Source organism: Xenopus laevis, chromosome 1L, assembly GCF_017654675.1.
Source record: "Xenopus laevis strain J_2021 chromosome 1L, Xenopus_laevis_v10.1, whole genome shotgun sequence".
Lineage (NCBI taxonomy): Eukaryota > Metazoa > Chordata > Amphibia > Anura > Pipidae > Xenopus > Xenopus laevis.
This window is the reverse complement of record NC_054371.1, coordinates 161,052,774-161,080,722: the sequence shown is the minus strand read 5'-3', so window position 1 is coordinate 161,080,722 and position 27,949 is coordinate 161,052,774. Positions and strand designations below refer to the sequence as shown.

The 27,949-nt window shown below is 37.6% G+C and overlaps 1 protein-coding gene across 3 annotated transcripts; it reads left to right on the top strand.

Moving 5' to 3' along the window:
• The first annotated feature begins 14 nt into the window (after nucleotides 1–14).
• tpst2.L (tyrosylprotein sulfotransferase 2 L homeolog) lies at nucleotides 15–26,448 on the top strand. Of its 3 annotated transcripts, XM_018248568.2 has the most exons (8): nucleotides 15–159; nucleotides 6,119–6,257; nucleotides 10,383–10,471; nucleotides 14,503–15,427; nucleotides 18,900–19,098; nucleotides 21,073–21,123; nucleotides 22,184–22,229; nucleotides 25,104–26,448. In XM_018248568.2, exons 4-7 carry the CDS (start codon nucleotides 14,574–14,576, stop codon nucleotides 22,211–22,213), a joined length of 1,134 nt encoding a protein of 377 aa, XP_018104057.1. In that variant the 5' UTR covers nucleotides 15–159; nucleotides 6,119–6,257; nucleotides 10,383–10,471; nucleotides 14,503–14,573; the 3' UTR covers nucleotides 22,214–22,229; nucleotides 25,104–26,448.
• Nucleotides 26,449–27,949: the final 1,501 nt, after the last annotated feature.

Genomic DNA, 27,949 nt, shown 5'->3' with positions numbered 1-27,949 from the left:
CGTGGAGTGTGACGTCACAGCTTCATTAGCTGTCCGGCAGGAGCCAGAGAGCTGACGTGCTAAGATTAACGTCGCTGCGGGACTTTTAAAGAGCGATCCGGGGCTGCGGGCTTTCTAAGAAAATCGTGAGCGCCTTGGGAGGAGCGACGCTGTTGGGCGGTATGCATTAACATTACTTCTTATTAGTTCATCCTGAAATGTGCCACGAAGCTCGATCATACACACAGTCTCCAGTGAATGTGATCAAACTGCAGATGGAAATAGCTTTTCTGAAATGTCGGCTGCTAACATAACAATGGTTTCATCCTGGTACATTGCTGGTGTGTGTGATTGTCAGAAATGAGTCTTGGCTGAGCAATGATGCTGCTGCTGCACACAAACTGTCCTTAAAGATTAGGGCTTTTCCTCCAGACTTCTGCCACCCTGATGGCTGCCTGTGACACATAACCCAAAGGCTGTGGATTTTGATGAATGACACAATAGCATTGCTCAGAGGAATAAAGCAAAATGGCCAAAAATTTGATTTAGTCGTTGTGTGGCAATAGCTGGCCCTCTCCATATATCTCAGTGAAGAAGAACTTGTCAACCTGTGGCTCTTCATGTGCATTACATTAATTATGTTATTGTCATGCAGCAAAGCTTCCTAGACCAATACCACGCGTGGGTTTTAGTAGATTCCTTTTTACAAATGATATAAGGACATTGTAAATATAATAAAAGAAAAATTCAGAAAATAATCACATTACTCTGCGCAATCCTCTTTTCCGCACCTGTCTCTCTACATGCAGGAGTCAGAGTCTGATTGACAGTTTACTCCAATACATCTTTTGGCTGCTTCCTTCCTTTTCTTAAAAGGCTGATTTTTACCAAATACCTGACTGATTTTTTTAAATTTTTTTTATAAAGGGTACTGAATTATTAATATTCTATATTTAGGACGTTTCTTGTTTCCATGAGATCAAGCTTATATGATTTTATTTTAATTTTCGTGGCAGTTGCTCTTTAATTGTTAATCAGATCTTGTGTCACAGACTTGTGTTTAAGTGGGTCACAAAATGATACCCTTTTTATATCCAGTTAAATGTTTATACTGTAAGGCCTACTGCACTATGGTTTTAAGGCACTTGTAACCTGAAAACTCAGACAAGAGTGCTTTTAGGCTACAGTGGCCTAAAATGTATTTTTTTTTCATTTGCAGACCGTTTCAGTGTAGCAAAATAGGCAATGACTTGTGTGGTGGACACTTAGGTGCCTCCCAACAAAGTTCAAAATTCATCCCATGTACCCTAGGCCCTATAGTGAGTGCTCTTGTATTATATTTCACATATGGCATCAGAGTTCTTCTGTTTATGCCTTTTAAACGTTCGATGTGATTTTGTCTGCTTTTCTTCCATGATTGGCTGCTGATTCAGATGCCCTGTGTGTCCTCCACTGCATGGCATCACCCATGATAGTTTACATGAATCCTTGCATGACTGCACTCACTGGGAAGCAGAAGACCTCAGAAATCAGACAAAAAATATGAATAAAAAGCAAACTTGCTACAGGCCCACATAGAATGGGACTGAATGGTATATTGCCTTTTAATGCATCACACAGCACTTATATGAGTGGATGCTCTTGGGAATTAACCTTTCAACTTTCTTAGCTTTACATCTTTCATAACAAATATGTGCCTAGGAGCCATGCTCCACCATCTTCTGGTTCTTCCCAGCAGTGTCTTGAAGCTTGGGAACTTTACCATACCACACGTATTGTGTCCAGGATTATGAAGGCACAGCTGTCAAAGCCAAACACGCATGATATTATGGAAAATAAACTTGGTTGGAAGAGAGCTAACTTGCTACATTATTTTAGTAGGGAAAGAAAAAAGAAACAAATTACTTTAAATAATTTGTATTGGATCCTATGTTAAATAAAGGAGAACTAAACTAAAGATAGTACAACACCTCACAGATGGTTATATAATGTTAATTCCCTGGGCAATGTGATTTTGTAAATTATACTTTTAATAGCCACGATTACTTGTTTTCTGGGGTTGGTGAGCTAAGTGTCCTCCATTTCAGAGCTTGCGGTTTGCCGGTTCAGCTACTTAAGGGACAGCCATGCACAGTTTGGTGGAAGAGGTGTTCGTGTGGTTTCAGTTCTCTTGGCTGTTAATATTCAGAGACTTCTCTGGATCTTTGGCTTACGGTTTCCTCCACTCATACTTCACTTGGTTGGACAGATTAAAGGCTTGACTTGGCATGCTCCTGGACAACGATTTCTTTTCTTCTCTATTTGGCACTGTTTCCTGGATTGATTCCCTAGCAACTACTTGGTGTGCTTCCACAAATATTGTCAATCTTGCAATGAATATTATTTGTCTGCCTGATTTGTTCCTGCAATCAAAAGTTATCAGCGCCGCTTGTTCCCTGCAAAGACTGTATAATTAACCCTTGCTGGCTGTGCTCACCTTCCCTGCAGAGTCTGTATTATTAACCCTTGCCAACTGTGCTCAGTTCCTCTGCAAGACAATTGTTGACCTGTTTGCTGCATTACTTATCCATAGTTAGGAAAGCACAACGCTCTTTCCTTTCTGGACAGACATTCTCCAATCAATCCGGCATCTTCCATTTCTGATAAGCCTCTGATCTACGTCCGAAAGAATCTTGCTACTTTAGGTACCTGAGAAAAGACAAGGTTATCTCCAAGACCATATTTTCCTTTAAGGGTTTAAGCACACGGGCAGACTAATCGCCACTTCTGCAGGGCGACAATCTCCCCAAACTGTCTGCCGCCTGCTATAATGACACAACGCCAGCGCCAATGCACTTGCGGTGCTTCAACTTCGGGTGACTTCGGAAACCAGATGGCCATGTTTCAAGGGCAACTTTTCTCATGAAAGTGACTGTCATGCTTCTCAGTTACCCTTACCCAAACGTTTTAATGGTAATAGACTCGAATTTTGGGGGTTTCTGAATCAATGTTGAATGCAATTCCAATTTACCTCCCAACGATCCAACAGATTGTGCTAAAATGGCCTGATTGTGTCTTTTTATCTGGTGATAAACTTGGCTTTCCCCTTACCTTGAAAATAATAACCCGATTCTGTGTAATCTGTCTGAATTCTGTGCTGCCATGAGTGTCAGTCACTGACAAAACTTCACTACATCTCCATCAAGGGAAAAGGCCTGTAGCAGAATATGAGGCTGAATTTCGTAGATGGATACTGGATGTTAATTGGAATAAAGTGGCACAGCGTTTTCATTTTCCTGGTGGTCTTGCTGACTACATTAAGGACTAGTTAGTGCGGGTTGAAGCACCAGCTGCTTTTACAGGCTTAATTCAGTTATGTATCCAGGTTGACAGGAGTATTCAAAAAAGGAGAGCAAAACAATATGGTACTTGTCCCTCCTATGTCTCTGAATTCACAGCCACAGTCTGTGGAGTAGCCCATGCAAGTCGATCTTACAGAAGATGCGTTGACCATGGAAAAGAAACAATGTAGAAGGAGATTTGGGTTATGTCTCTGTTGCGGTGGCTCTGGTTACTTTGCTGCCACCTGTCCTCTCAAAAAAAAAACTTCTCAAGCATACTTACCTTTTCAGACTACCATTATTTCTGTCTTACCTCCTGGCTCAGGTAATCTTCCTGATCATTTAACCTGTCGGGTTACTTTGAAGTATAAAAATAAAGTTAACCAGATTCCGAACATGATAAACTATGGGGCTGGAGGGAATTATCAGTTGCCATGTAAAGTTTTGCAAGAGCCACTCTTTATGAAAACAGTAGATGGTTCACCCCACTGTTCTGGGCCTGTTAAAAGGGAGACAGAACCACTACATTACATTTTCCTTGTAGTTTCTGGTGACAAGTAAGTTTCTTAGCTATTGCCTCTCCCCATTTTCCAATAATCTTGGGGATGTTTTGGTTAATATCTGCTAATCTGGTTATTGACTGGAGAACTTTAACTGTGAAGTTTCCTGAAAACAAGAATTCATCTTCACTCCCTGAATTGAAATCACTCATGTTATGTATATCTGCCATTGCTTCAATTCTGCCAGACTCTGATCTTGAGGATCTTTGTCATAAAGGAATGCTTATCGTCTTCCACCTCATAGATCTTATGATTGCCCCATAGATCCTCTACCTGGAGCTCAAATTCCTTTTGGAAGGATTTATTAATTGATTGAACCTGAACTAAAGGACTATATTGATGAAAAAAGGCTTTATTTAACCATCCACTTCTCCAGGTGGAGCACCAATATTCTTTGTAGAGAAGAGAGAAGAGAGAAGATTGTACCTTGAGACCATGTATTGATTATCGTAAGCTAAATACAGTTAAAGAAAGAATCAATATCCTTTACCATTAATTCCAGAACTATAGAATGGCAAATTCTAAGCATTTTTCAATTGGACTGCATTATTTATTTATTTATTTATTAGTTTTTCAATTATTTGTCTTTTTCTTTTTATTCTTTCCAGTGAGAATTACTGACCCCGTCTAAAAACAAATGCTCTTAAAGCTACAAATTTATTGTTATTGCTACTTTTTATTACTTGTCTATCTATTCAGGTCCTCTCCTAATAATTTATAAATTATTTATTATTATATAATATATTCCAGTCTCTTATGTAAACCAATGCATGGTTGCTAGGCTAAAATTGGAATCTGGAGATCTGCCACATAAAAAGCAAAATAACACAAAACCACAAATAATAAAAAATTAAAACCAATTGCAAATTGTCTCAGAATATCACTCTGCATCATACTAAAGGTTACCTCAAAGGTGAATAACCCCTTTAAGAATGTGATGTGATAATAGTGTTCTTTGAATTAATACTGCTGGAATACTTTGTCTATGCATCTGCTGCATTTGGAATGTGCAATTGGATGCTCTTCGAGTACAAAGTGCTGGCAGACCCGATTGAGGCGTTATGTTTCTGTATAAAATAGGAATAGGAAGACATAGCTGTACAGTTACAGGCACAATGAAGAGACCATCAATGTGGTAGGATCTTAAAATAATGGTACCCAACAGAAGCAAGTCAATCTGCCTACTGCATCAGTCAAGGTAGAAGAGGGTTGAAGATTTTTTTCCCCTTTATTTTTTATTGATGTTACAGAATGTGAAAGAGAGAAACTACTGGAAAACAGATATTTTGTTTCTAATGTACCGGTATTTAAATAATGGGTTAATGTTCTTATTTGAAATGGTGCTAAGAAAATGTGCTTTTTGTCTTTGGTTGCTTAATGGTTCCTCTTCTGGTCCTTAATTGGTGCTTGTTAAGTATTCTGCTGAAATGCCGAATTTTCTCACAATCCGACCAAACAAGTCTGTGAACCAGAGACATTAAGGAATTCTTTTCTGCTTTGCTAAGAATGGAGGTACGGCTTTACAGTTAAGATATTGAAAAGGCATCTCTGCTTTTTTAGCCTTTAATTGACCCAAACACCACACCCTGTAACCTCTAGTGAGCAGGGCCCTTCTATTTATATTTTTTTACCCTTGTTTGGTAAATTGTTTTTTCCTATTGTAAACTAGTGTGTATTTTGCTTACGACAAATGAAGGCATTCCTTATGTCTGACTATACTTGACTTACAGAACATGGATCTGTCCAAATTGAAATATTCCTCATTGTCTCTCAAAGCCCTATGGCTGATTACACAGAAAACCGTCATGTGTCGGTATCTGTTCAGTTTGAAAAGAAATGGGCAAATGGCTATACTGTATGGAATGAAATGCTGGGGAACTCATTTTAATATGTAGTGACTGCCAGTGGGCAAGGGCTTTTTCTGCACATTTCGGAGGAAATTCCAATTTGTCTCTTCAGTTATGTTTACCTTGACTGTAATCCTCCTGCCAGTGGCCACACAGCAGAACATGGTTGTGTGCATTTTCTGTCCGGAAACATCACGTGTCAGTAGTCTCAATGATTGTGTGAAGGGGAAAACCAAAGGAACTGTCAATAGCAGTAGTCATAGCAAATATATGCTGTGTTTTATGTTTACCAGAGCCTGTGCTGGTAAGGATATGTTACTATTATGATAATGTGTAAGTCCATCTACAAGTACAATTAAAGTAGTATCATAAAGGTTTGTTTTGTTTTTTTAATTGTCTGCCTCCTCTAAAGGAACAACAACAGCAATTAAAGTGCTTCCTGTTGAATAAGAAACACTCTGTGCTTTGGAACATCAACGTGTTATTAAGTATCATAGGCATGCCAACCTCTGTGTTTCCTGCTGATAATCACATTTGATACTAAAGGGCAGGTAAGTTTAGATGATGGGAAATCATAGCTGGTTGGGTAAGGCATTTTGATTTAGTCTTTGATGTTGCCCATCTACTGTGTATTAAAGCCTAGTGCTGGGTAATAACTTTGTACAATGCATAATTGGAAGCCAAGAGAACAGATTTGGTCCTTTTGTAGTTCCTAATAAGTACCTAGTGGGTTGTAATTGGGTTGGCAATCTTTTTTTGTAGTTAGAAAGAGGTAGGTAATGCAATAATTATTAAATGCAAAATAGTAATATGAGCCCCTCACTTTATTAATGGTAAGTAAACACTACCAATATAATCAAATTTATATTGCATTTTTTTAACGGATAAGGGTATATTTTCTTGTTTCAAATTTAAATTCAATTTAATTGGTTTATATATTGGTGTTTAATAAGTGCAACTATGATTTTTTTATTCTGCTGTCATAATAGTTAAATATTTGTGTAATTGAATTTGTACAGTGTCGCAGACATAGAGGCTTCTATATTTTTTTTTTATCTGTCTCTATCAGTGATGTGTGTATACGTGTATATATATATATATATATATATATATATATATATATATATATATATATATATATATATATATATATATATATATATATATATAAATTTTTTTCTTTTTTTTTTTCTTTATTTATTGTGTTTTTCCAACACATTGCATATTTTAATACTATAGTATAATATTTGTAGAATTTGTTTGTTATGTCAAACCTAGAACTATCAAAGTATAGTAGTGACTACAGAAGGCTGGTTTTCTTTTTTGATATTTGCAGCAGCCTACTGGCCAACATCCATAGCTGGTAAAAGGATCGCCTGAATTAAGTTGTTGTACTGCTAAAAATGCAGTGCAATTCTACTTTCATTGGAAATCATTACAACATTTAATTTCAGTGGGTATAAAGCTGTTTGTATAACAGTTTGTGAGATTCATTGCTGCCAATATGTTACTTAATCCCTGGGACAGCTCTCGTTTTCAGAAGAAAATGCATTGGGCCAAGGAATTATTAAAGCATAGACACCATCTTATCTGTAGTTCTCAGGCGTTCCTTACGAGCCAATTACTTGAGAGTACACATTTCATTATTTTTTTTCTATGTAGTCTAGAAACTGTTAAACGGGAACTTCCAAGTCTGTGACCTGCAGAATAAAAACGTCAAATGAAAAAAAAAACAATAAAAAAATGTACATCTGGAAATTTTTCAGGAAACCCCATACTAAAAGTTAATTTTAAGTTGAACAGACCCTTTATGCTGTGTGTGTGTATATCAAACAAATCATTTTCTTGAAATAACTCATTGCTTGCCTTTCAAATCATTCCAGAAACTGCACTGAAACCTACATGTTACTTAACTTCCTCTGGTTAACTCTGTGGCTAAAAACATACACCAGAAGAAATGCAAGGTGCTGCAAAAAGGCAGTTAAATGAACGGCAAGAAAAAAATTAAACGAATTAGCATTTTGTGTTTGACACTTTTTTTTTTCCATAGTTTGTATCCGTTTGTTCTTAGTGGAAAGATAATCTGTAGTGCAACAAATTATTCAAGCTGACATTAACTGAAAGCCCATTAAACAGGTCCACCAAAGAATTTCTATATATTTCTCTAAATCCTGCATTTTTCGGCTTTATAGCACTCATTCATGCACATCTGCTGCATTATGATCCAATTGTTGGGCCCATGATCTGATCAGTACCTCAAGGTGGGCATATCGGGGAGAGAACCGCTCGAATGGCAAATAGCCATTCTCACCTATTTATCTGTCCTTCAAGATCAGGCTTTAATCCACTAGGCCACCATTAATGCTATATTTTGGAAACCCACTTCTCTGTAAAGCACTCTAGAAAGCTGCCTGTTTTGATATGAGGTCATGGGAGCATGAAGCTGTTGAGTCTTATTAGTTTTGGAATATGAGGATGTTTGATAAAGAAAAACTTTTTATCAGGCTATACAAATAACTTTATCTTGCTCACATCCACAAATCGCATTGTTACGTATATGTATAGGGCGAGAAGGAGTTTTTTTATTTATTTATTTTTTTGTTATTGCATCTGTCAACAGCAATACTGTTGATTGCTTCTAACCCTTCTATGTTGACAGTTTGTTATACATCAGTTCATAGAGCAGATTGCGATTGCATAGTACCCAGAGAAACGACATTTTCTAGTTTAGGCAACCATGAACAGTTTTTGCTGGGGCCAAATTAACATTGCAGTGTTGTAGAGTGATTCATTTTTCAGTACAAAATTCCTTGACTACTTATACTCATATTTCATCACTTCCAGTCCTTCAGCACACTTTTGGTTAGTCTTGCATCAGCAGCATGCAAATTTTTTTTTTATCACTGTGAGTTTTTCTGGTGAAAAGTTACTAAGCAAAACCCAAGGGGTTGTCTGGGAAAATTCTAGGTCTTTTGCTCTGCTTACGGTACACAAAAAAATTAATTGCATTGGAGTACAAAGAGCATTTGCAGTCATAATCATATGCCATAAGCAAAGCAATTGTCTTATACTGTACCACATTTAAAGCCATTTGAACCCGTATGGGTTTAGACAGATGGGACAAGTTTTTTGATGATGAAGACAACTGTTTCCTACAGTTACTGTTCTGTTATCCCAAATAATGGGTACAAGAAAAGTATGTTTAACTGTTAGTGCTCAGTAAGATATCTATGATATCGGTGTTACTAATTTTGCTTAAAATAGATTCTGTTATTCCTTCGTTTGGAATATCCGTCTCAGATTGGCTCCCTCACATATTGCCAATAAATTGCATATCCTATTCCAAGATAGTCCTGTTCATCAATCAACAAAGGTTTTTGCCTTATCACTATATATATTGAACCTTACCATGAGAGTAGACACCACAAAGTTTCATGCTGTGGGACTCCATTAACTAATATTTTAGCTGATCCAAATGAAGAAGACTTGGAACAGTGTTGAATCTTCATAGGGCAATCTAGGACCCTGCAAAACATTTAAGAAATAAAATCTTCAGGCCAGTGTTCATGACACCACGAAATGGGCATAATGGAATTCCTGGGAGAGTAGCAGGACAGAAGCCACAGCTATACTTGTCAGTGCTTTTGCAAAAAACTAACAAAATTGGCAACCCCAAGCCTTTTTTTATAATATTGGTCAAAAGGGGGTCTCTGAACAACACAGGTCTTCTTCCCTCCTGTTGGGAGTGTCAGACAGTGAATTTTAGATGGCTATACGCGTTGAGATCCGTTTATTTCGCCTGACAAAGCTCTGCCTGATTTGGCAACCCATGCACTGGACTAAATCAGTCTGATCCGATCATACAGCTGGCCTGTGGAGACCTATCGGCTAAATATATATCAGGCAGGTTTAAAAATGTAGTTGGGAAGGTGCCTTTAAGGAGAAGGAAAGTTTTCTTGCACTTGGGGGTGCCAAATGTTATGCACCCCCAAGTGATTGTATTGACTTACCTGAAACCCTGGGACAGTGCTCCTATCAGCAGAAAACTGCACTCACCTGGGGTTATACCATTGATCACCACGGAGCGATCCTGTTCTGTCTTCCTCTTTCTTCTTCTGCGCAGTAGAGGGAAAATCTGAACTTTAACTAAAAATTCGGCTATTTCATTCTACTGCGCATGCGTCTGCCCCGGGAAATTTGAAGAAAGAAGAAGCCAGAAGAGGATCGATCCGTGGTGCTCGCTGGAATAACCCCGGGCCGGTGCAGTTTTCTGCTAATAGGAGCACCAGGTAAGTAAATACAATCACTTGGTGGTGCCTAACATTTGGCACCCCCTAGTGCAAAAAGACTAAAATAAAAAAAAAATTATATATATATATATATATATATATATATATATATATATATATATATATATATATATATATATATATATATATATATATATATATATATATATATATATATATATATATATATATATATTGTTCTACTGAAATAGAATAATAGAATAATAAAATCTTATTCTTAAACAATTTGAAATAATTAGCCTCTGTATAAAGATAGATAAATAGTGTGTATATAAAATGTGCATAGCAGTTATACAGTAATTTAATCAATTTGATGTAATTTAATAATACACTTTGCTCAGGTTTTTTTTTTTTTTTTTTTTGCAGATTTACTTAAAATGAACCAAGCAATGGGCTGTAAACTCTCTGATGGCATAGCCCGTTTTGATAACCTGACTGATGTTTGATCCTGAGAGGTAGGTAGCCTTGTCATTACCAGGAAATAGAAAACAGGAGCACTACACTTTTGCTTGTCTGGCTATGGCAAGAGAACACTGATAAGTCACCTGCCATAGGTACATAAACCCAGCAGGTGAATTTTCAGATTGTGTTGTACAAATTAATTACAAGAAGATAACACGGAAACAGGAATTGTATATTTTATATTGGGTATATTTATTATTATTATTGAGTACATGCTAAATGTCACTGCTGTGTCTAGAAAAATTCTAAAACATACTATTTATGCAATTCAAATGTCTGATGGGTACTGAGCAATGCTATGATATTGCTTCAGCATCCCCTGAGCCTCCCTGAGTGAGCATATGCTGAGTACATGAGTACAGGGGTGTCAGTGTGGACCCTAGGGATTTTACAAAATGGAGCAACATGGAGATTAGATGCTTTGGTTAGTTTACAGTTCATGCATCTTACGTTACCAGTTGGGAGGCCAGTCAGTATCACATCTTTTACCACTATAGTTTTATACTCATTACATAAAAATACACACAAATATTGTGTTATACATTGACCTAAAATTTCGAACCAGCACAAATGGCAAAACAACAGATACAAGAATGTCTGTTTCAACTGTTCTGTGTACATTCATGTCCTGAAATTTGCTTGAAGCTTCCTATCTAATGACAGCATCTATGCATGTACGGCTGCTTACCAAAAACTGCCTCTCACGAGTTCACTTCTGTTTTTTATCAAAAGTTGGCAAGTTTGCTATAGTTACAGTGGTGTGAAAAACTATTTGCCCCCTTCCTGATTTCTTATTCTTTTGCATGTTTGTCACACAAAATGTTTCTGATCATCAAACACATTTAACTATTAGTCAAAGATAACGCAAGTAAACACAAAATGCAGTTTTTAAATGAGGGTTTTTATTATTTAGGGAGAAAAGAAATCCAAACCTGTGTGAAAAAGTAATTGCCCCCTGAACCTAATAACTGGTTGGGCCACCCTTAGCAGCAATAACTGCAATCAAGCGTTTGCGATAACTTGCAACGAGTCTTTTACAGCGCTCTGGAGGAATTTTGGCCCACTCATCTTTGCAGAATTGTTGTAATTCAGCTTTATTTGAGGGTTTTCTAGCATGAACCGCCTTTTTAAGGTCATGCCACAACATCTCAATAGGATTCAGGTCAGGACTTTGACTAGGCCACTCCAAAGTCTTCATTTTGTTTTTCTTCAGCCATTCAGAGGTGGATTTGCTGGTGTGTTTTGGGTCATTGTCCTGCTGCAGCACCCAAGATCGCTTCAGCTTGAGTTGACGAACAGATGGCCGGACATTCTCCTTCAGGATTTTTTGGTAGACCGTAGAATTCATGGTTCCATCTATCACAGCAAGTCTTCCAGGTCCTGAAGCAGCAAAACAACCCCAGACCATCACACTACCACCACCATATTTTACTGTTGGTATGATGTTCTTTTTCTGAAATGCTGTGTTACATTTACGCCAGATGTAACGGGACGCGCACCTTCCAAAAAGTTCAACTTTTGTCTCGTCGGTCCACAAGGTATTTTCCCAAAAATCATTGCAATCATTGAGATGTTTTTTAGCAAAATTGAGACGAGCCTTAATGTTCTTTTTGCTTAAAAGTGGTTTGCGCCTTGGAAATCTGCCATGCAGGCCGTTTTTGCCCAGTCTCTTTCTTATGGTGGAGTCGTGAACACTGACCTTAATTGAGGCAAGTGAGGAGTGCAGTTCTTTAGATGTTGTCCTGGGGTCTTTTGTGGCCTCTCGGATGAGTTGCCACTCCTGGGAAGGTTCACCACTGTTCCATGTTTTTGCCATTTGTGGATAATGGCTCTCACTGTGGTTCGCTGGAGTCCCAAAGCTTTAGAAATGGCTTTATAACCTTTGAAATTGAACTCAGGTGTGATAAACCACAGTTAAGTTATTTTTTAACAAGGGGGGCAATCACTTTTTCACACAGGCCCATGTAGATTTGGAGTTTGTGTTCAATTATGTTATCTTTGACTAATAGTTTACGGTTTTTGATGAGCAGAAACATTTAAGTGTGACAAACATGCAAAAGAATAAGAAATCAGGAAGGGGGCAAATAGTTTTTCACACCACTGTATTATCAACACTATTCATTGGTGGAATGGTTTAGAATCTAGGGGGACTAGGTAGGTAGCTAGGTAGGATTAATTGGGTCGGACTACCTAGGTAGGACTCGGTAACTCTTCTGTAATGACAGCACATAGGGTGTTTCACCTTTAAGTTAACTTTTAGTATGTTATAGAATGTCTAATTTTAACCAACTTTTCATCACTATATTTTTTACTTTATAGTTTTTGAATTACAGATATTAGACCTTTTATCCAGAATGCTCGGGACCTGGGGTTTTCCGGATAACGGATCTTTCCTAATTTGTATCTTCATACCTTAAGTCTATTAGAAAACCATGTAAACATGAAATAAACCCAATAGGCTGGGTTTGCTTCCAATAAGGATTAGTTATATCTTAGTTGGGATCAAGTACAAGGTATTGTTTTATTATTACAGAGAAAAAGCTAATCATTTTTAAAGATTTGGATCATTTGATTATAATGGAGTCTATGGGAAACGTTATTTCCGTAATTTAGAACTTTCTAGATACTGGTTTCCAGATGACGGGTCCCATACCTGTATTTGCCATCTTCTTCTGACTGTCAAGTTTTCCGATGGGGCGGGTCACTGACCCCTTTTAAAAAATAAAACCGAGTATAGATTGAAACAGGAATTAATTTAACCTTTCCGTGTGTGCGCATGGAAGAGCGCAGGCACGCACAAAGAGACAAGAGGAGCTGCAAGTAGGGATGCGAGCCTTGATCTGGCAACAGATTTCCCAGAAGGAATGATGACAGAGAAATATACTGCCACCTGCTGTACTTTAGTGGCAACTTCATTTGGTATCAATCTTAACAGAGTAATGTACACAAGTATGTTGATTTAATTACTATATTATATATTATTAGACCGGGAGAGCACGTTTATTCATATTGATTATTTAATTCACTTCATTTATTTAATTCAGTAAATTAATTTGTAACTGGTAATGGACAGGAATAAACAAGATTTGGCATAACAGTTTTTGCAGAACGAAACATTGCAGTGTTTTCCTGCCAGCCTAGTAGTTTAAAAATAGAATAGTTTGATTATAATGGAGTCTGTGGGAGATGGTTTTCCCATAATTCAGAGTTTTATAAATAACAGCTTTCCGGATGAGGGTTCCCATACCTGTATATATACATATTTGAAACCATTGATGGTTTGGATTTATTAGAGATAAGCAATAAGAGAAGAAAATGGGATATTATATAAAATAAGAAAGGCAAATGATTACGGTTAGGAACTGAAATGTTAATAGAGTTCTGAAAATCTGTATTCAGTTGTCCATGATTGATGAATGCGGTACTGCTAGATAGATGATATATGATATGTGACAGTATCAGAAGGTTATTGGAAGTACAAAGTAAAGATGAGTTTGCATTTCTGAGCCATCTATCGGCTTTTCTAGATGCTAGGCTAGACCAGGCTTGACACTTGATAAAAGGCTGAATAGCTCGAAACATGCCGCGTTTGTTGAATAAATGCACATTGCAGCAGAATTATCCTGCCCCTGCGCCTATGGTATCATTACCCATCATTTGGATTTACTAAGTTATCGCATTGGATGGATGCAAGGGCTTCTGATACCTAAAACTACAAGCCAAGGGTAATTACACCAGTATTATTTGATTGAAGACGCTAGACACAATTATTTGAGAACAGAGACTTAGGTGTTTAAAAAATAATTTAGCATTCTATAATAACACGTTTTGTTTTTTTTATACAGTAATGCATACATTTTATTGAGATAAAAAGAGCTGTTATTCAGAAAACCCCAGGTCCCAGGCATTCTCGGCCCCATACCTGTATTAAATTCTATTGGCCCTTGAAGGGTATGGGAATGTCTTTTAATTGTAACTTTGTCTTTGTGACACATTTAAATAACTATTTCTTTCTTTCCTGCAGGTTCATTATTGGGGATTAGTTATTGTACTAAAAGTTAAGAAGGACTGGATGTTTGACCCGAATGTGGACCAATGAGAATGAGGTTCACAGTGAGAAAGCTGCTGTTCATTCTGTCCTTAATAATATTGGTGGCATTAGCAGTGCACCTTGGACAGCAAATGCTAGAATGCCAACAAATTCTTGATGGAAGTTATGGCAAAAGAAACCGAGGTGTTATGAAGCCAGAAAATGAAGAATTAGTCATGGTTGACTTAAATAATATAGAATACAGATACAGCAAGGACATGCCACTCATATTTATAGGTGGAGTACCACGGAGTGGTACAACATTAATGAGAGTGATGCTTGATGCCCATCCAGATGTCCGCTGTGGCGAAGAGACTCGTATTATTCCCCGTATCTTAGCGATGCGGCAAGCATGGTCGAAATCTGGCAGTGAAAAAATGCGCCTCGATGAAGCTGGTGTGACGGACCATGTGATGGATTCTGCAGTCCAAGCATTTATATTAGAAATTATAGCCAAGCATGGTGAACCTGCCAAATTGTTATGTAATAAGGACCCGTTTACCTTAAAATCGTCTGTTTATCTTTCTAAATTGTTTCCAAGTTCCAAATTTCTTTTAATGATACGCGATGGACGTGCCTCTGTACATTCCATGATAACAAGGAAGATAACAATAGCAGGCTTTGATTTAAACAGCTACAGGGACTGCCTCACCAAGTGGAACAAGGCAGTAGAGATAATGTACGCCCAGTGCTTGGAAATTGGCGAGCAAAAGTGCCTTCCAGTCTATTATGAACAGTTAGTCCTTCACCCTAAACAAACCATGCGTTCAATTATTGAATTCTTGGGTATTCCATGGAATGATGCAGTTCTGCATCACGAGGAGCTGATTGGAAAACCTGGAGGTGTGTCACTTTCAAAGTGAGTACAGGAACAGTCCATATGGGAGGAGTTGTTTCCTAAAATATATTGCAAATTGTGGTATTCAATAGCATCAGAGGTTCAAAGGTTCTGAGCAAGTACAAAATCAATTCATGTATTCTTTGTACAGGTATGGGATCAGTTTTTCAGAAATCTGTTATCCAGAAAGCTCAGAATTACGTGAAGGCCATCTCCCATAGACTCCATTTTAATCAAATAATTCACATTTTTAAAAATGATTTCCTTTTTCTCAGTAATAATAAAACAGCCGCTTGTTCTTGATCCAAACTAAATTATATATAATCCTTATTGGAGGAAAAAACATTCCTATTGCTTTCATTTAATGCTTAAATGATTTTTCAGTAGACCTAAGGTATGAAGATCCAAATTACGGAAAGACTGGTTATCCTGAGGACCCTAGGTCCCAAGCATTCTGAATAACAGGTCCCATACCTGTATTTTGTAATATATTTCCTCATAAGGAAGAGATTGTGTCTTTACTTTCCCTGAGAGCTTTTTGTTTTGCCTTATTTCATATGGAGTACATTTAGAATACATCCTGATATGCAATATGTACCCTCTGTGTTCAATATATGAGAAATCATGATCATGCCATTGTTCAACAGTGTGCAAATTAACCCATTAAGCAGCAAATTTAAAATCTACAGTGAGGAGCTTGAGTGGAACAGATCAGAGTGTAGTACCTGAGGCAAGAGTTAATACATGAAAGTGTCTAGTGTTGTCTGTGCATCTAAATCTGCTTTCTAACCCCTTCCAACAGTATTGGGTCACATGGCGGCCCTCCTTCACAGAAAGTACTAGGCCGTATAGAAAACCATTTTTTCGTCCAATCCCCCCTTTGAGAATCAGTGCTGCAATGGGCCCCCAGCTGTCACAGGGTCTGATTTATAGTTCTACTCCCATTCCTATGTATCCTGGGACTTCTGCCAGCTTTTACCCAGTTAAAGGAATTGTTCAGTGTAAAAATAAAACTGGGTAAATAGATAGGCTGTGCAAAATAAAAAATGTTTCTAATATAGTTAGTTAGCCAAAAATGTAATGTATAAAGGCTGGAGTGATTTCATGTATAACAAGTCAGTCAGATCACTACTTCCTGCTTTTCAGCTCTCTTGGTTTACACTGACTGGTTACCCTGGCTACCAGACAGTAACCAATCAGAGACTTGAGGGGGGGCCACATGGGTCATTTCTGTTGCTTTTGAATCTGAGCTGAATGCTAAGGGTCAATTACAAACTCACTGAACAGAAATGTACCATGTGGCCCCCCTTCAAGTCGCTGACTAGCTCAGAGTTATAGAGCTGAAAAGCAGGAAGTTGGATTCTGGCTGTTTTATTAGACATCCAGTCACTCCAGCCTTTATATATTACACTTTTGGCTAACTAACTATATTAGAAACATTTTTTTATTTTGCACAGCCTATCTATTTACACAGTTTTTATTTTCACACTGAACTATTCCTTTAAGTGGCACACACTCTTCTTACACTATCAGGCACACATTGAATTGGATTGTTGTTCTTACTTTTGTTTTGTTCATAAAATGTTGGCACAATATTTTCATTTTGAGCTCTTTCTCTACTTGGCACATAGCAAACCCTGTGCATATTGGGCATCAAACTATTCAGAAGACCCCTGACATTTATATTTAGTATTTAGTGTTATTTTGTAGTACATGTGGGTGATAAGATGATGCAAAATGCCAGCTGTGAGATGATTTTTAGAAGTAGCAAATTGGTAGTTTGAAGTAGAAAGTAGTAAAAAAGAAAAACACATTAAAGCCCAGTTGGTATGGAGAAGAGATTTTGTGTATACAGCCAAGGCTGTATATGGCTACTGTACATTGGATATTGTACTGTTAGGGAGCTTTAGTTCTCTTTTTGGTTTTGTATTTCTCTACTTTGGTAACTTAACCACTAGATGTCACACTTTGCATAAATTTTTTTTTAGTTACATCTTGCTACAGGGTACAAATAAATTACTTTGTTAATCTGTTCTGTTCTTGCAAGTGTGGATTATCTATTCTGCTGTGCATCAAAGAACATCTCCATTTGTATTCAGTTATATACTTCATTTTATTTTCCATCCAACTTTTGAAGCCGATGTATTATTTGCAGTTATAAAATATGTCATCCAGTGGCTTCATTGGCAAGGGTAAAATAACATGCTCATCTGTTTAGAGATCTCCACATCAGTAATATAATCTTATGGCATAGTGCATTATTTACAATTGCAGGCTAATGCCTGTGGCCACAAGGGTAACTAAATTGCTTCTGCTGTACATTATTCAGACATAAGCCCAAATGATACAGGGGTCCCTTCCTTAAAGGGATTCTATCATGATTTTTATGGGGTAGTTTTTATTTCTAAATTACAGTTTACACTGCAAATATTTCACTCTACCATATAAAATTTTATTCCTGTACCAACAAGTGTATTTTTTTTAGTTGTAATATTGGTGTGTAGGCAACCATCTCAGGTCTTTTCTGAATTTGTGCTTTCAGAAAGAGTCAGTGCTGCACTATGGAATTGCTTTCATTTGTTTCTTCTACTCTGAAATAGTTACAGTGGAATTTTTACTATGAATTGCTTCTCACATCTATCAGGGAGTTGTTATCTTGTGTCAGGGAGCTGTTTTCTGGGTACCTTCCCATTATTCTGCTGATGGGCTGCTTGGGGAGAAGGGAGGGGGTGATACCACTCCAACTTTCAGTGCAGCAGTAAAGAGTTAAGCAGAGCACAATTCACACGACTAAGGACACCTGGGAAACCGACAATATGTCTAGTAGTGATGTACGGGCCGACCCGATACCCGCGGATCGGGCAGGTTCGGGTCGACCTCGCATTGCTCCTCGCGGATGGCAGGCAAATGCCGGCTTCCGGGTTCCGGTTGTATAGTCTCGCTTCTGCTCGGGGCGGGTCTGTAAAAGGACCCCGGAAGCGCGAGTGTGGGCGGGCGTGGGCTGGAGCAGGGCGTGTTAGGGTTGGGTGCAGGTCAGGAAATCCCTGACCCGCACATCACTAATGTCTAGCCCTATGTCAGATTTAAAATTTTTAAAAAAAATTTGTTTGTTCTTTTGAAAAATGCATTTCAGTGCATGAGTCTGCTGGAACAGCACTATTAACTGATGTGTTTTGAAAAAAGCATGTTTTCCCGCAACAGAATCTCTCTTAGTCTACATCTGTTTTAGCCTGCTTTGTCCATAGCATACACCATTTTTATATGTAATGCTAAAATTGTTGTAATAGCTAAGATCCAGCATGGAGGGTCAGAATTTGTTCAGCAACAAAAAGATGCCATTCGGTAAAAGGGAGAATTCCTCCATAAGTGTCTCAGCTGACACTTACTCCTGTTTGGAGCAGCCCTACAAATACTTGGTATCTATATGTATTTGATTTTTTATTATTATTATTTATTTCCATATTTAAACATACCATGTTAATTTGCATTTCAGAACTGAGAAGTCAACAGACCAAGTAATGAAGCCAGTGAATCTTGAAGCTTTGTCAAAGTGGGTGGGGAAATTACCAGCAGATATAATAGACGATATGGCTCGTATTGCCCCCATGCTTTCAAGGCTTGGGTACGACCCCTTTGCAAACCCACCAAAGTATGGGAATCCAGATGCTATGGTGCTCAACAACACTCACAGAGTAAGTACAATAGAAAGTATTTTAAAATTTACTTACTCCTTCACGTTACATCAGGCCAGCAAGTGTATTTTTAGCAGATTCATCTCTGATGTGACAATAGAAAAGTTGATCTGCCAAAATGAAAAACTGGACAGCCATATGAATGATAACCATGTTAATCAAAATGCACAGGCCTCTCTTCTTGAGAATAGGTCAGATCGGTGCAGTTTGGCCCTCCTTCTCCTGGGTGGAAAAACATATGCTTATTGTCCAAATTCTATTAAAATGGCAACATCAGAGACAGCTATTTAAATCCCCTGGAACAGCTGCTGCGTATAGACTGAGGCAGAATCATATAATGATGGAACCTTACTTGTGTACTGCCCTTAAGTGGTGTGCTGGTGTCTGTTTTCTCCTATTTCAATCACCAAAAATCCTGTCTCTCTACATGCAGGATTTGTGCAAAAGGCAGTTATTTTGTTACATTTTGTTTATACTGGAATCAGTTATTTGAGTTCTAATACATCTGCTAGGAAAGGGAGCCCCCTATAAGATATATAGGATCATTCTGACACCAACTGCTGCATGAAGACAGAATGAAGAGAAACAGATGCTGAGAGACGAGTATAAACTTGATTATTTCAGAAACAATGCAGAATTTTTAATTGATTGTATTTAGAACGTTCAGTATGGGAAAGCATATTAAATTTTCATTTTTGCGATGATTCCCCTTATGACATCAAGGTGAAAAGTACTTAAGAGGGTTCCTCTGTTTTCAGGGTGTTGTATATTCTGTTACACACAGTAGCTGCATGGTAGGAAAATCCTGGGTAAAACTTAGGAGTACCACATTTCATCCGTCCCACGACACTATTTCTACTTTAATTTGCTAACAGTCATATTGGTTGTGAAGTTTTCATAAAAAAACTGTGCAATTTATATTTATATTTTTTTACCAGTATTTAGGGGGTTATATATAAAAATTTGAGGAAAAGTAAAAATGAATTTATTATGCCCCAAAGCTGCTAAAAGCCTGAATCTGAAAATACTCCAGCTAACACCTGTCGATGTCATGTAGAAGTCAGTGGCAGAGGTCCCTTTAACCATTTGAAGATGATTTTAGGGTGTTTTACACTGGTTTGTGATGAAAACTCGATAAATTCGAGGTTTTCAAGTTTCTTTAGCCTATAAAGTCGAGGTATTCGAGTTTTTCCCCGATTGCATTCATTCTAGTTTTTTTTACATTCTGATTTTTTTTTCCATAAATAAACAAACATTCCAGTTAAGTTTATTCGAGGTTTGAAAAAAAACACACAAACTCGACCTATTATAAATAACCCCCTTAAAGTCCAGATGTGTCCGATGCACATACCACATTCATGCTGCTGCTTATTACCAAATCACAGTACATGCTTTATCTGTTTACACCAAGTTCAAAGTTTAATGAACACACATGTGGGTACTCTTATTATCATTTATTTACAGTATATAGCACTGACATACGGTATTCCACTGTGCTTTACAGAGATTGTATATCATCCACATCAGTCCCTGCTCCGGTGGAGACCTTAAAAGTCCCTTTCACACTTGCACACACACATACTATGTACGATTTTATCAAAAGCCAGTTAACCTGGATGTATAATTTGGCATGTGGAAAGAACTGGCATATCAGGAGGAAACCTATATGAGGGTGGCAGGAGTATACAAACTCCAGGTGTAGGAAAACGCTGTCTATAGGCACATCTTCTTAGATTACATTTGTATTTCTAAGATCAGACTTTGCAGATTCATGTAGTCAGGTGGAAAAGTTAATATACTTTTAGCCATTTTTTTACTGAGGGAAACATTGATAATGAATGAGAATAAATAATACTAATGAATATATGAATAATATTTCTGCTGTGTTAATATTTGTAATGGTGTTCATCAGAAATGTTTTTAATTAATCAACAAGAAACGTCTCCAACCCATTATTTTTATCTTTTCTTATAGGTTATGAAGGGAGATTTTAAAACACCTAGCAATTTGAAAGGATATGCGAAGGTTTGACCTTTGATTATTAATATAAATATTAATATTATATTAATATAAATTAATAAATATATATATTAATACAAATTAATATGTGTTTAGATATCAGCTAATGTTATGTGACTACTGTACCAGCCCCAACAGTATAGCAGCCCTTTGACAGTAAAGCCAATTCCTCTGCTCAGTACTTCTATGGTTTGCTTAATATTAGGTCAGTATACACATATAAGTGTTTTTTCCAAACACTTTTCTAATACGCTTTTACACTCTCCAGATAAACTTCAGGTCAGACAAGTATATGTTTTTCTTTTAACATTTCTCTGCAGAAGCTAGTGCAATGTTTATGCATTAGCAGCAGTATCAAACATGCTCATTCATATACAGCTAAAAAGCTTTTACGTTTATTTTTTGTATATTACATGCTGACTCCTGCTGTGCAAATGAAAATGACTTGCTATTATCTGCAGTTTAATGTAATATATATCAAAACATTATTAGGGCCCTGGCATTTGGGGTGTTTGGTTCCCAGGGGAAATCTCTTCCCCTGCAGGTGATAAAGTGCCCAAAAATAGCTGCCTGGAATCACTATGTAGTGTTATACATGTGCCAATTCCAGGATGCAGATAGGCAGATATTTTCAGGTGCTTTATTCCCAGCAGGTGGTGAGATAAAGCTCCTCTTCTGTCATGGTCCTTACTGTCCTTTATGTAGCACAGACAAATGCATTTCATTTACATTATTCCTTTCCTCAGTAAAGCTTACGGTGTAAGGTCCCTATTAAATACATACTATGGACAATATTATAATAAGCTGATTTACATTGCTGTATGTGTTTAAGTTGTAGATATAAACTCCCAATAACATGGGGAAACTACGGTAGGTTCAGAAAGTGCCCTGTCTAGATACTTAGTCATTATATGTGGTGTACTGTTAGAATACAGTAGATCTTTATTGAAGACGTAATACCCCTTTAATTATATTCCATCTTTATGGCTTCCGCTCATTATGTTGTCCTAACATGAAAAGCTGAATCAGGCTTTTATCAACATCTATGCCTTTTTTTCCCCTCCAGGTTCATCAAAGTAACTCTTCAAACTGGTGATTTTACAGCAATTCAGGTAAATCAAAATAGCACTTGAACGTCTACAGGAAATATATGACGTTCCCTTGTTTTTTTATAAGGCAGTAAAATGAAAAATTGCAATATACCGGTACAATATTTGCAAAATGTTTTAACAATCCAGTTTTTGTCTGTACAGTGTATGTAGAATATCACATTCCAGATCTTGACTTATTACTTTACAAAGTCAAGGTTGAGAAAATGCTTGAATATAGTGTGTAATGAATATTCAGATATACTTCAGGGAAAGTCTTGATCAGTGGAGAAACAGCTGGGAATACTTACAGGACAAAGAATCAGATTGTATAGCAACCCTCAACATTTCATGCAGTTATATACAGTTAAGTCAACTTTTAGTATGTTATTGGATGGCTAATTCTAAACATCTTTTCAGTTGTCCTTCATTTTTTTTTTTTATAATTTTTGAATAATTTGCCACCTTCTTCTTTGCAGCTTTCGAATGGTGGCATCAATACACCCATCTAAACAACAAATGCTCTTTTAGGCTACAAATGTATTGTTATGTATGTATTGTTTTTCTATTCAAGCCCCCTCCTATTCATATTCCAGTCTCTTATTCAAATCAATGCATGGCTGCTAAGGAAATGTGGACCCTAGCAACCAGATTACTGAAATTGCTAACTGAAGAGCTGCTGAATAAAAGCCAATTAAAACAAATTATAAAAAATTAAAACCTATTGCAAATTGTCTCATAATATTCCTTTGTACATCATACTAAAAGTTAATTTAAAAGTGGGCAACCCCTTAAAGGAATTGTTCAGTGTAAAAATAAAAACTGGGTAAATAGATAGCCTGTGCAAAATAAAAAATGTTTCTAATATAGTTAGTTAGCCAAAAATGTAATGTATAAAGGCTGGAGTGATTTGAAGTATAACAAGTCAGTCAGGACACTACTTCCTGCTTTTCAGCTCTCTTGGTTTACACTGACTGGTTACCCTGGCTACCAGACAGTAACCAATCAGAGACTTGAGGGGGGGGGGGCACATGAGTCATATCCTGTTGCTTTTGAATCTGAGCTGAATGCTGAGGATCAATTACAAACTCACTGAACAGAAATGTACCATGTGGCCCCCCTTCAAGTCGCTGACTAACTCAGAGTTATAGAGCTGAAAAGCAGGAAGTTGGATTCTGGATGTTTTATTAGACATCTGTTCACTCCAGCCTTTATATATTACATTTTTGGCTAACTAACTATATTAGAAACATTTTTTATTTTGCACAGCCTATCTATTTACACAGTTTTTATTTTCACACTGAACTATTCCTTTAAAGTCCCCACTTCTTTCTTCTGCACCAGAATGGATTGCTTAAGTCTGTGCTGTCATACTGGTGCCCCCCCCCCCCTTGTGTGGCCGCTATGTGAAAGTCTGTCTGCTGTGACTGCTTACCTTGGGTAAGCTTTAAAATTTATCAGTAATGAAATTAACTTGGCCCTGTATTATTTAGTTAGTTCCTGAATTGTTCACACTTGTGACAACTCTATTGTTCACACCCCTAAAGCCCTGTACTGTACTGTTCACCCCTCAGACCCAGACCGAAAGTGCCATACTCTGCCTACCCTATGCTCTGTGTGTGCAATACTCTGTCTGCCTTATGCTCCCTGTGTGTGCCATGCACTGTCTGCCCTATGCTCCCTGTTTGTGCCATACACTGTCTGCCCTATGCTCCCTGTTTGTGTCATACTCTGTCTGCCCTATGCTCCCTGTGTGTGCCATACACTGTCTGCCCTATGCTCCCTGTTTGTGCCATACACTGTCTGCCCTATGCTCCCTGTTTGTGTCATACTCTGTCTGCCCTATGCTCCCTGTTTGTGCCATACACTGTCTGCCCTATGCTCCCTGTGTGTGCCATACACTGTCTGCCCTATGCTCCCTGTTTGTGCCATACACTGTCTGCCCTATGCTCCCTGTTTGTGTCATACTCTGTCTGCCCTATGCTCCCTGTGTGTGCCATACTCTGCCTGCCCTATGCTCCCTGTGTGTGCCATACTCTGTCTGCCCTATGCTCCCTGTGTGTGCCATACTCTGCCTGCCCTATGCTCCCTGTGTGTGCCATACTCTGTCTGCCCTATGCTCCCTGTGTGTGCCATACTCTGCCTGCCCCATGATCCCTGTGTGTGCCATACTCTGCCTGCCCCATGATTCCTGTGTGTGCCACATCCTTCCTGTCCTGAGTGATGACCGTGTGCTACCACAATTAATGTGGTCATGGTCTTAAAAGTTATTCTGGTAACATGGGCGTGGTTTAAAGTGGGTGTGGTTTAATAGGGGGAGCGGTCAACAGTGGCTTCCATTATTGGCCCTCCACCACACAGACCAGAAAAATCCCAGCCCCTAGTACCACAGAAGTTGGACAGCACTGGCTTAAGTTATAGTTTCAGATTGGTTTGCTATATTAATACCCTTGACCAGCACTAGTGTTACCTTGTGCATGCATAGTAAACTAAAATTTCTGATTCTAGTCTACTGCAAATGTGCAATTCTGAGGGAGGGAACCCTGGGACGTACCGGTATGATGGTGGTACACCATTGCTTTAAATATTTCCCAGCCTAGTGCATTTTCTTTTGTAGAGAATGTATTCTTCTTTCCTTGCCCTTAAAAAAGATCCATGGCAAGGGCTAAGCAGCATAAGAGAATTTTTTCGGATTTACGTAGCTGTCCCCAGTATCTGTGAACTGCATGAAAATGTTATGTGATGCTATTAAATCTGATGCTGTAATTTAAAAGGTTTCCTGAGCAGCGCCACATTTGCATCTATACTAGCACCCCCCCCCCCAGTGAATTCAGCTTTCCTTGTGTTCCTCCATGTATTAAAGCCTATTTATAATTACGCATCTATTTTATATTTCAGAGAGTGAATTGTTTTTCCTTTAGAAGCAAGAAGAACCCTCCTTAAAGTTTTCAAAGGAAACTAAATATCCAAGCATATTGCTTGTCAAACGTTGCCAAACTGTGACTGCCCAGAGCGAATGTATTTGCACTTGTTTGTACGCTGGAATCTTTCCAATCTCACAGTAAAACAAATTGATGTCTCCAGCTTCTCTGAATTTACTGTGAAAACAAAGTCATCGGTGGACCTTTTTTCTTGCTGTTGAATTTGGAATCCATGTGGCCGAGCCTTTTTTATTGAATTCAAAGTATTTTTACACCACATACAAAAAAACAAGGACCTCCATTGCTTTTGCATATGCACAGACAAATGTGCCACCTTTTAAACACCCATTTTTAATCTCATTTTAAAGTAAGTGTCAATTTTTTAAACTGGTGTCTCCCATGTCATTTTCCAATTTTTACTATTAAAATTTACATTATTTTACTCTCACCTGAGAGATTGTACAGCCATCCAAAAACTGTAAAAAGAAATAGGTTGAAGTATGACATATAACTTTACACCAGAAGGGAATACACACTTTATTCAGTTATGTAGCAGAACCCTTCCCTCCTGGTATGAGGTTTTTTTTTTTTTTTTTTCATATAAAGCATATGAATTAAAATGCCATAACCACTAATATCGAATGCAGTGTTATAACTAAATTCTGGCCTATAAAATTTAGTGAGAAGCGGAGCTAGACAAAAGTAACAGAGTGTTTCTACCATATTGCTTATTTTGACCGTTGCAGGTTGATTTAGTGCAACAATCCTAATTGACAAAAATAGATTTTTAAAGGGCAACTACTCATGGTAAGAAGTTGTCCCCATCCTAGGGAAGCAGGAGATTATGGCATAATTAAAAATGGTAAATTGGGTTTTTTTTTTCTCCTTGACCAAAAAACTCAACATAAAAATATCTTAAATTGCCTACAATGAGAATTGCTTGAAAGCACTTGTTAGGCCCCAGTGGAGCCACCTTGCATTATTTGTGTAGGTGGATTTTTGGAAAACTGCCTTTTCACCCTGTTAACAAAGTTTAGCTCCCTAATATGTTATTTTGGCATGTCTGCACCCATTCTACAAATGGTCCAACTGAAATGGATGAAAGGTCATTTTCTTTAGTCGCAGTAACTTGGTGCTGGAAAAAAGTGTATCAAAACGAAGCAAAATAAATGGTGCACATCTGTGCCATGAAAGTGTTAATCTGGTACGTTAAATCCAGTTCATGTCATTTTCAGTGCTTTATTTAAGAGTTTGATATATGATCAGTTAATGACAGTTTCATTACATTAATCAACCTTAATAAAGTGATAATTCATACTTGACCCAATGGGAATGTTTCTGCCTGGTCTCAAAGCAATTGTTCTTAAAACCATGAGAATTCACTTGACCCACACACACACTTTTTAATGACTTATAACCTGCACAACACATATAAATATTATTCAGAGAGCCTGGATCATCCCAACTCATACATGTGTATTATATACTTGCATAGCTGACTGTATGTTAAAGTATGTTTGTATTTTATACATACACAGTCATAGCCAAAAATATTGGCATCTTTGTACTTTAACATTTTTTTTAATATGCAATTTTAAGTTTGAGGTTGGGCAATTGCAGAATACAGCCAGGTATGGGATGTGTTATCCAGAAACCCACTATCCAGAAAGCTTTGAATTACAGAAAGGCCATTTTCCATAGACTTCATTTTATCCAAACAATATTAAAATGTGATTTTAATAATAAAACAGTACCTTGTACTTGATCCAAACTAATATATAATTAATCCTTATTGGAAGCAAAACAAGCCTATTGGGCTTATTTAATATTTATATGATTTTCTAGTAGACTTAAAGGGGATGTAAAGTCAAAAAATGAAATTCCTTTAACGGGTCCACTGTCTAAAAATAAACCTATCGTCAATTACTTCCATTAAAAATTCTGTACCTTTTTCATAAAAATTATGATTTTCTGAGCTCTGGCTCCCCTTCTCTCTATGCGCACAGATTTCAGCATGATTCCAGCATGAATTCCTCAACCCGGCGGGCTGGCCCGTGGCTACTTTACTTCAAAACAATCTCCCCTCCTCCGAGTTCTGTAGTGTCAGGAAAGCGTGTGGAGTTGTCATGGAGGTCAGCTTTAGGAAGGAAAAGATAAATTAACCCAAAGTATCTCTTATCTTGAAGTAAAGCAGCCGCGGGCCGGCCTGCAGTGTTGAGGACTTCATGCAGGCCGAAGTCCCTGCACATTGAGAAAAGGGGGAGCTGGAGCGCAGAAAATCATTGTTTTTATGAAAAAGGTACAGCATTTTTAATGGAAGTATATTGATGATAGGTTTATTTTTAGACAGTGGACCCTTTAAAGGAATTTAATTTTTTGACTTTACATCCCCGTTAAGGTATGAAGCTCCAAATTATGGAAAGATCCATTATCCTGAAAAACCCTAGGTCCTGAGCATTCTGAATAACGGGTCCTATACCTGTACAGACAAATAGTTAAAATAATAAGTATATAAAATGAAAACAAGTAGCAGGTTACTTAACTTTTTGAGCAAATCAAAGCTTGGTGATAGGATAGTGGTCCAGTCCAGCTATGTTAATAGTTAGGCCCATAAATCTTTGGACAGAGACAACTTTTTTCTATCACTTCATTACAAGGGCTCAAAAGTAATTAGACAAATTAAAAAACTGAAAATAATGGGGCAGATTTACTAAGGGTCCAATTTCGAAGTTAAAAAAACTTTGAAATTCGACCTTCTAATTGAAATCCTTCAAATATCGAAGTCGAAGGTTTTTTTACCGAATTTAGCGGTCAAACGATTAA

What these genes read in the sequence shown, in the direction of transcription:
- tpst2.L (XM_018248568.2), top strand. Translation starts at nt 14,574, where the DNA reads ATGAGAATGAGGTTCACAGTGAGAAAGCTGCTGTTCATTCTGTCCTTA. An exon ending in GGAGGTGTGTCACTTTCAAA is followed by an intron (nt 15,428 to 18,899) that starts GTGAGTACAGGA and finishes TTTGCATTTCAG; the next exon opens with AACTGAGAAGTCAACAGACC. An exon ending in ATTTGAAAGGATATGCGAAG is followed by an intron (nt 21,124 to 22,183) that starts GTTTGACCTTTG and finishes TTTCCCCTCCAG; the next exon opens with GTTCATCAAAGTAACTCTTC.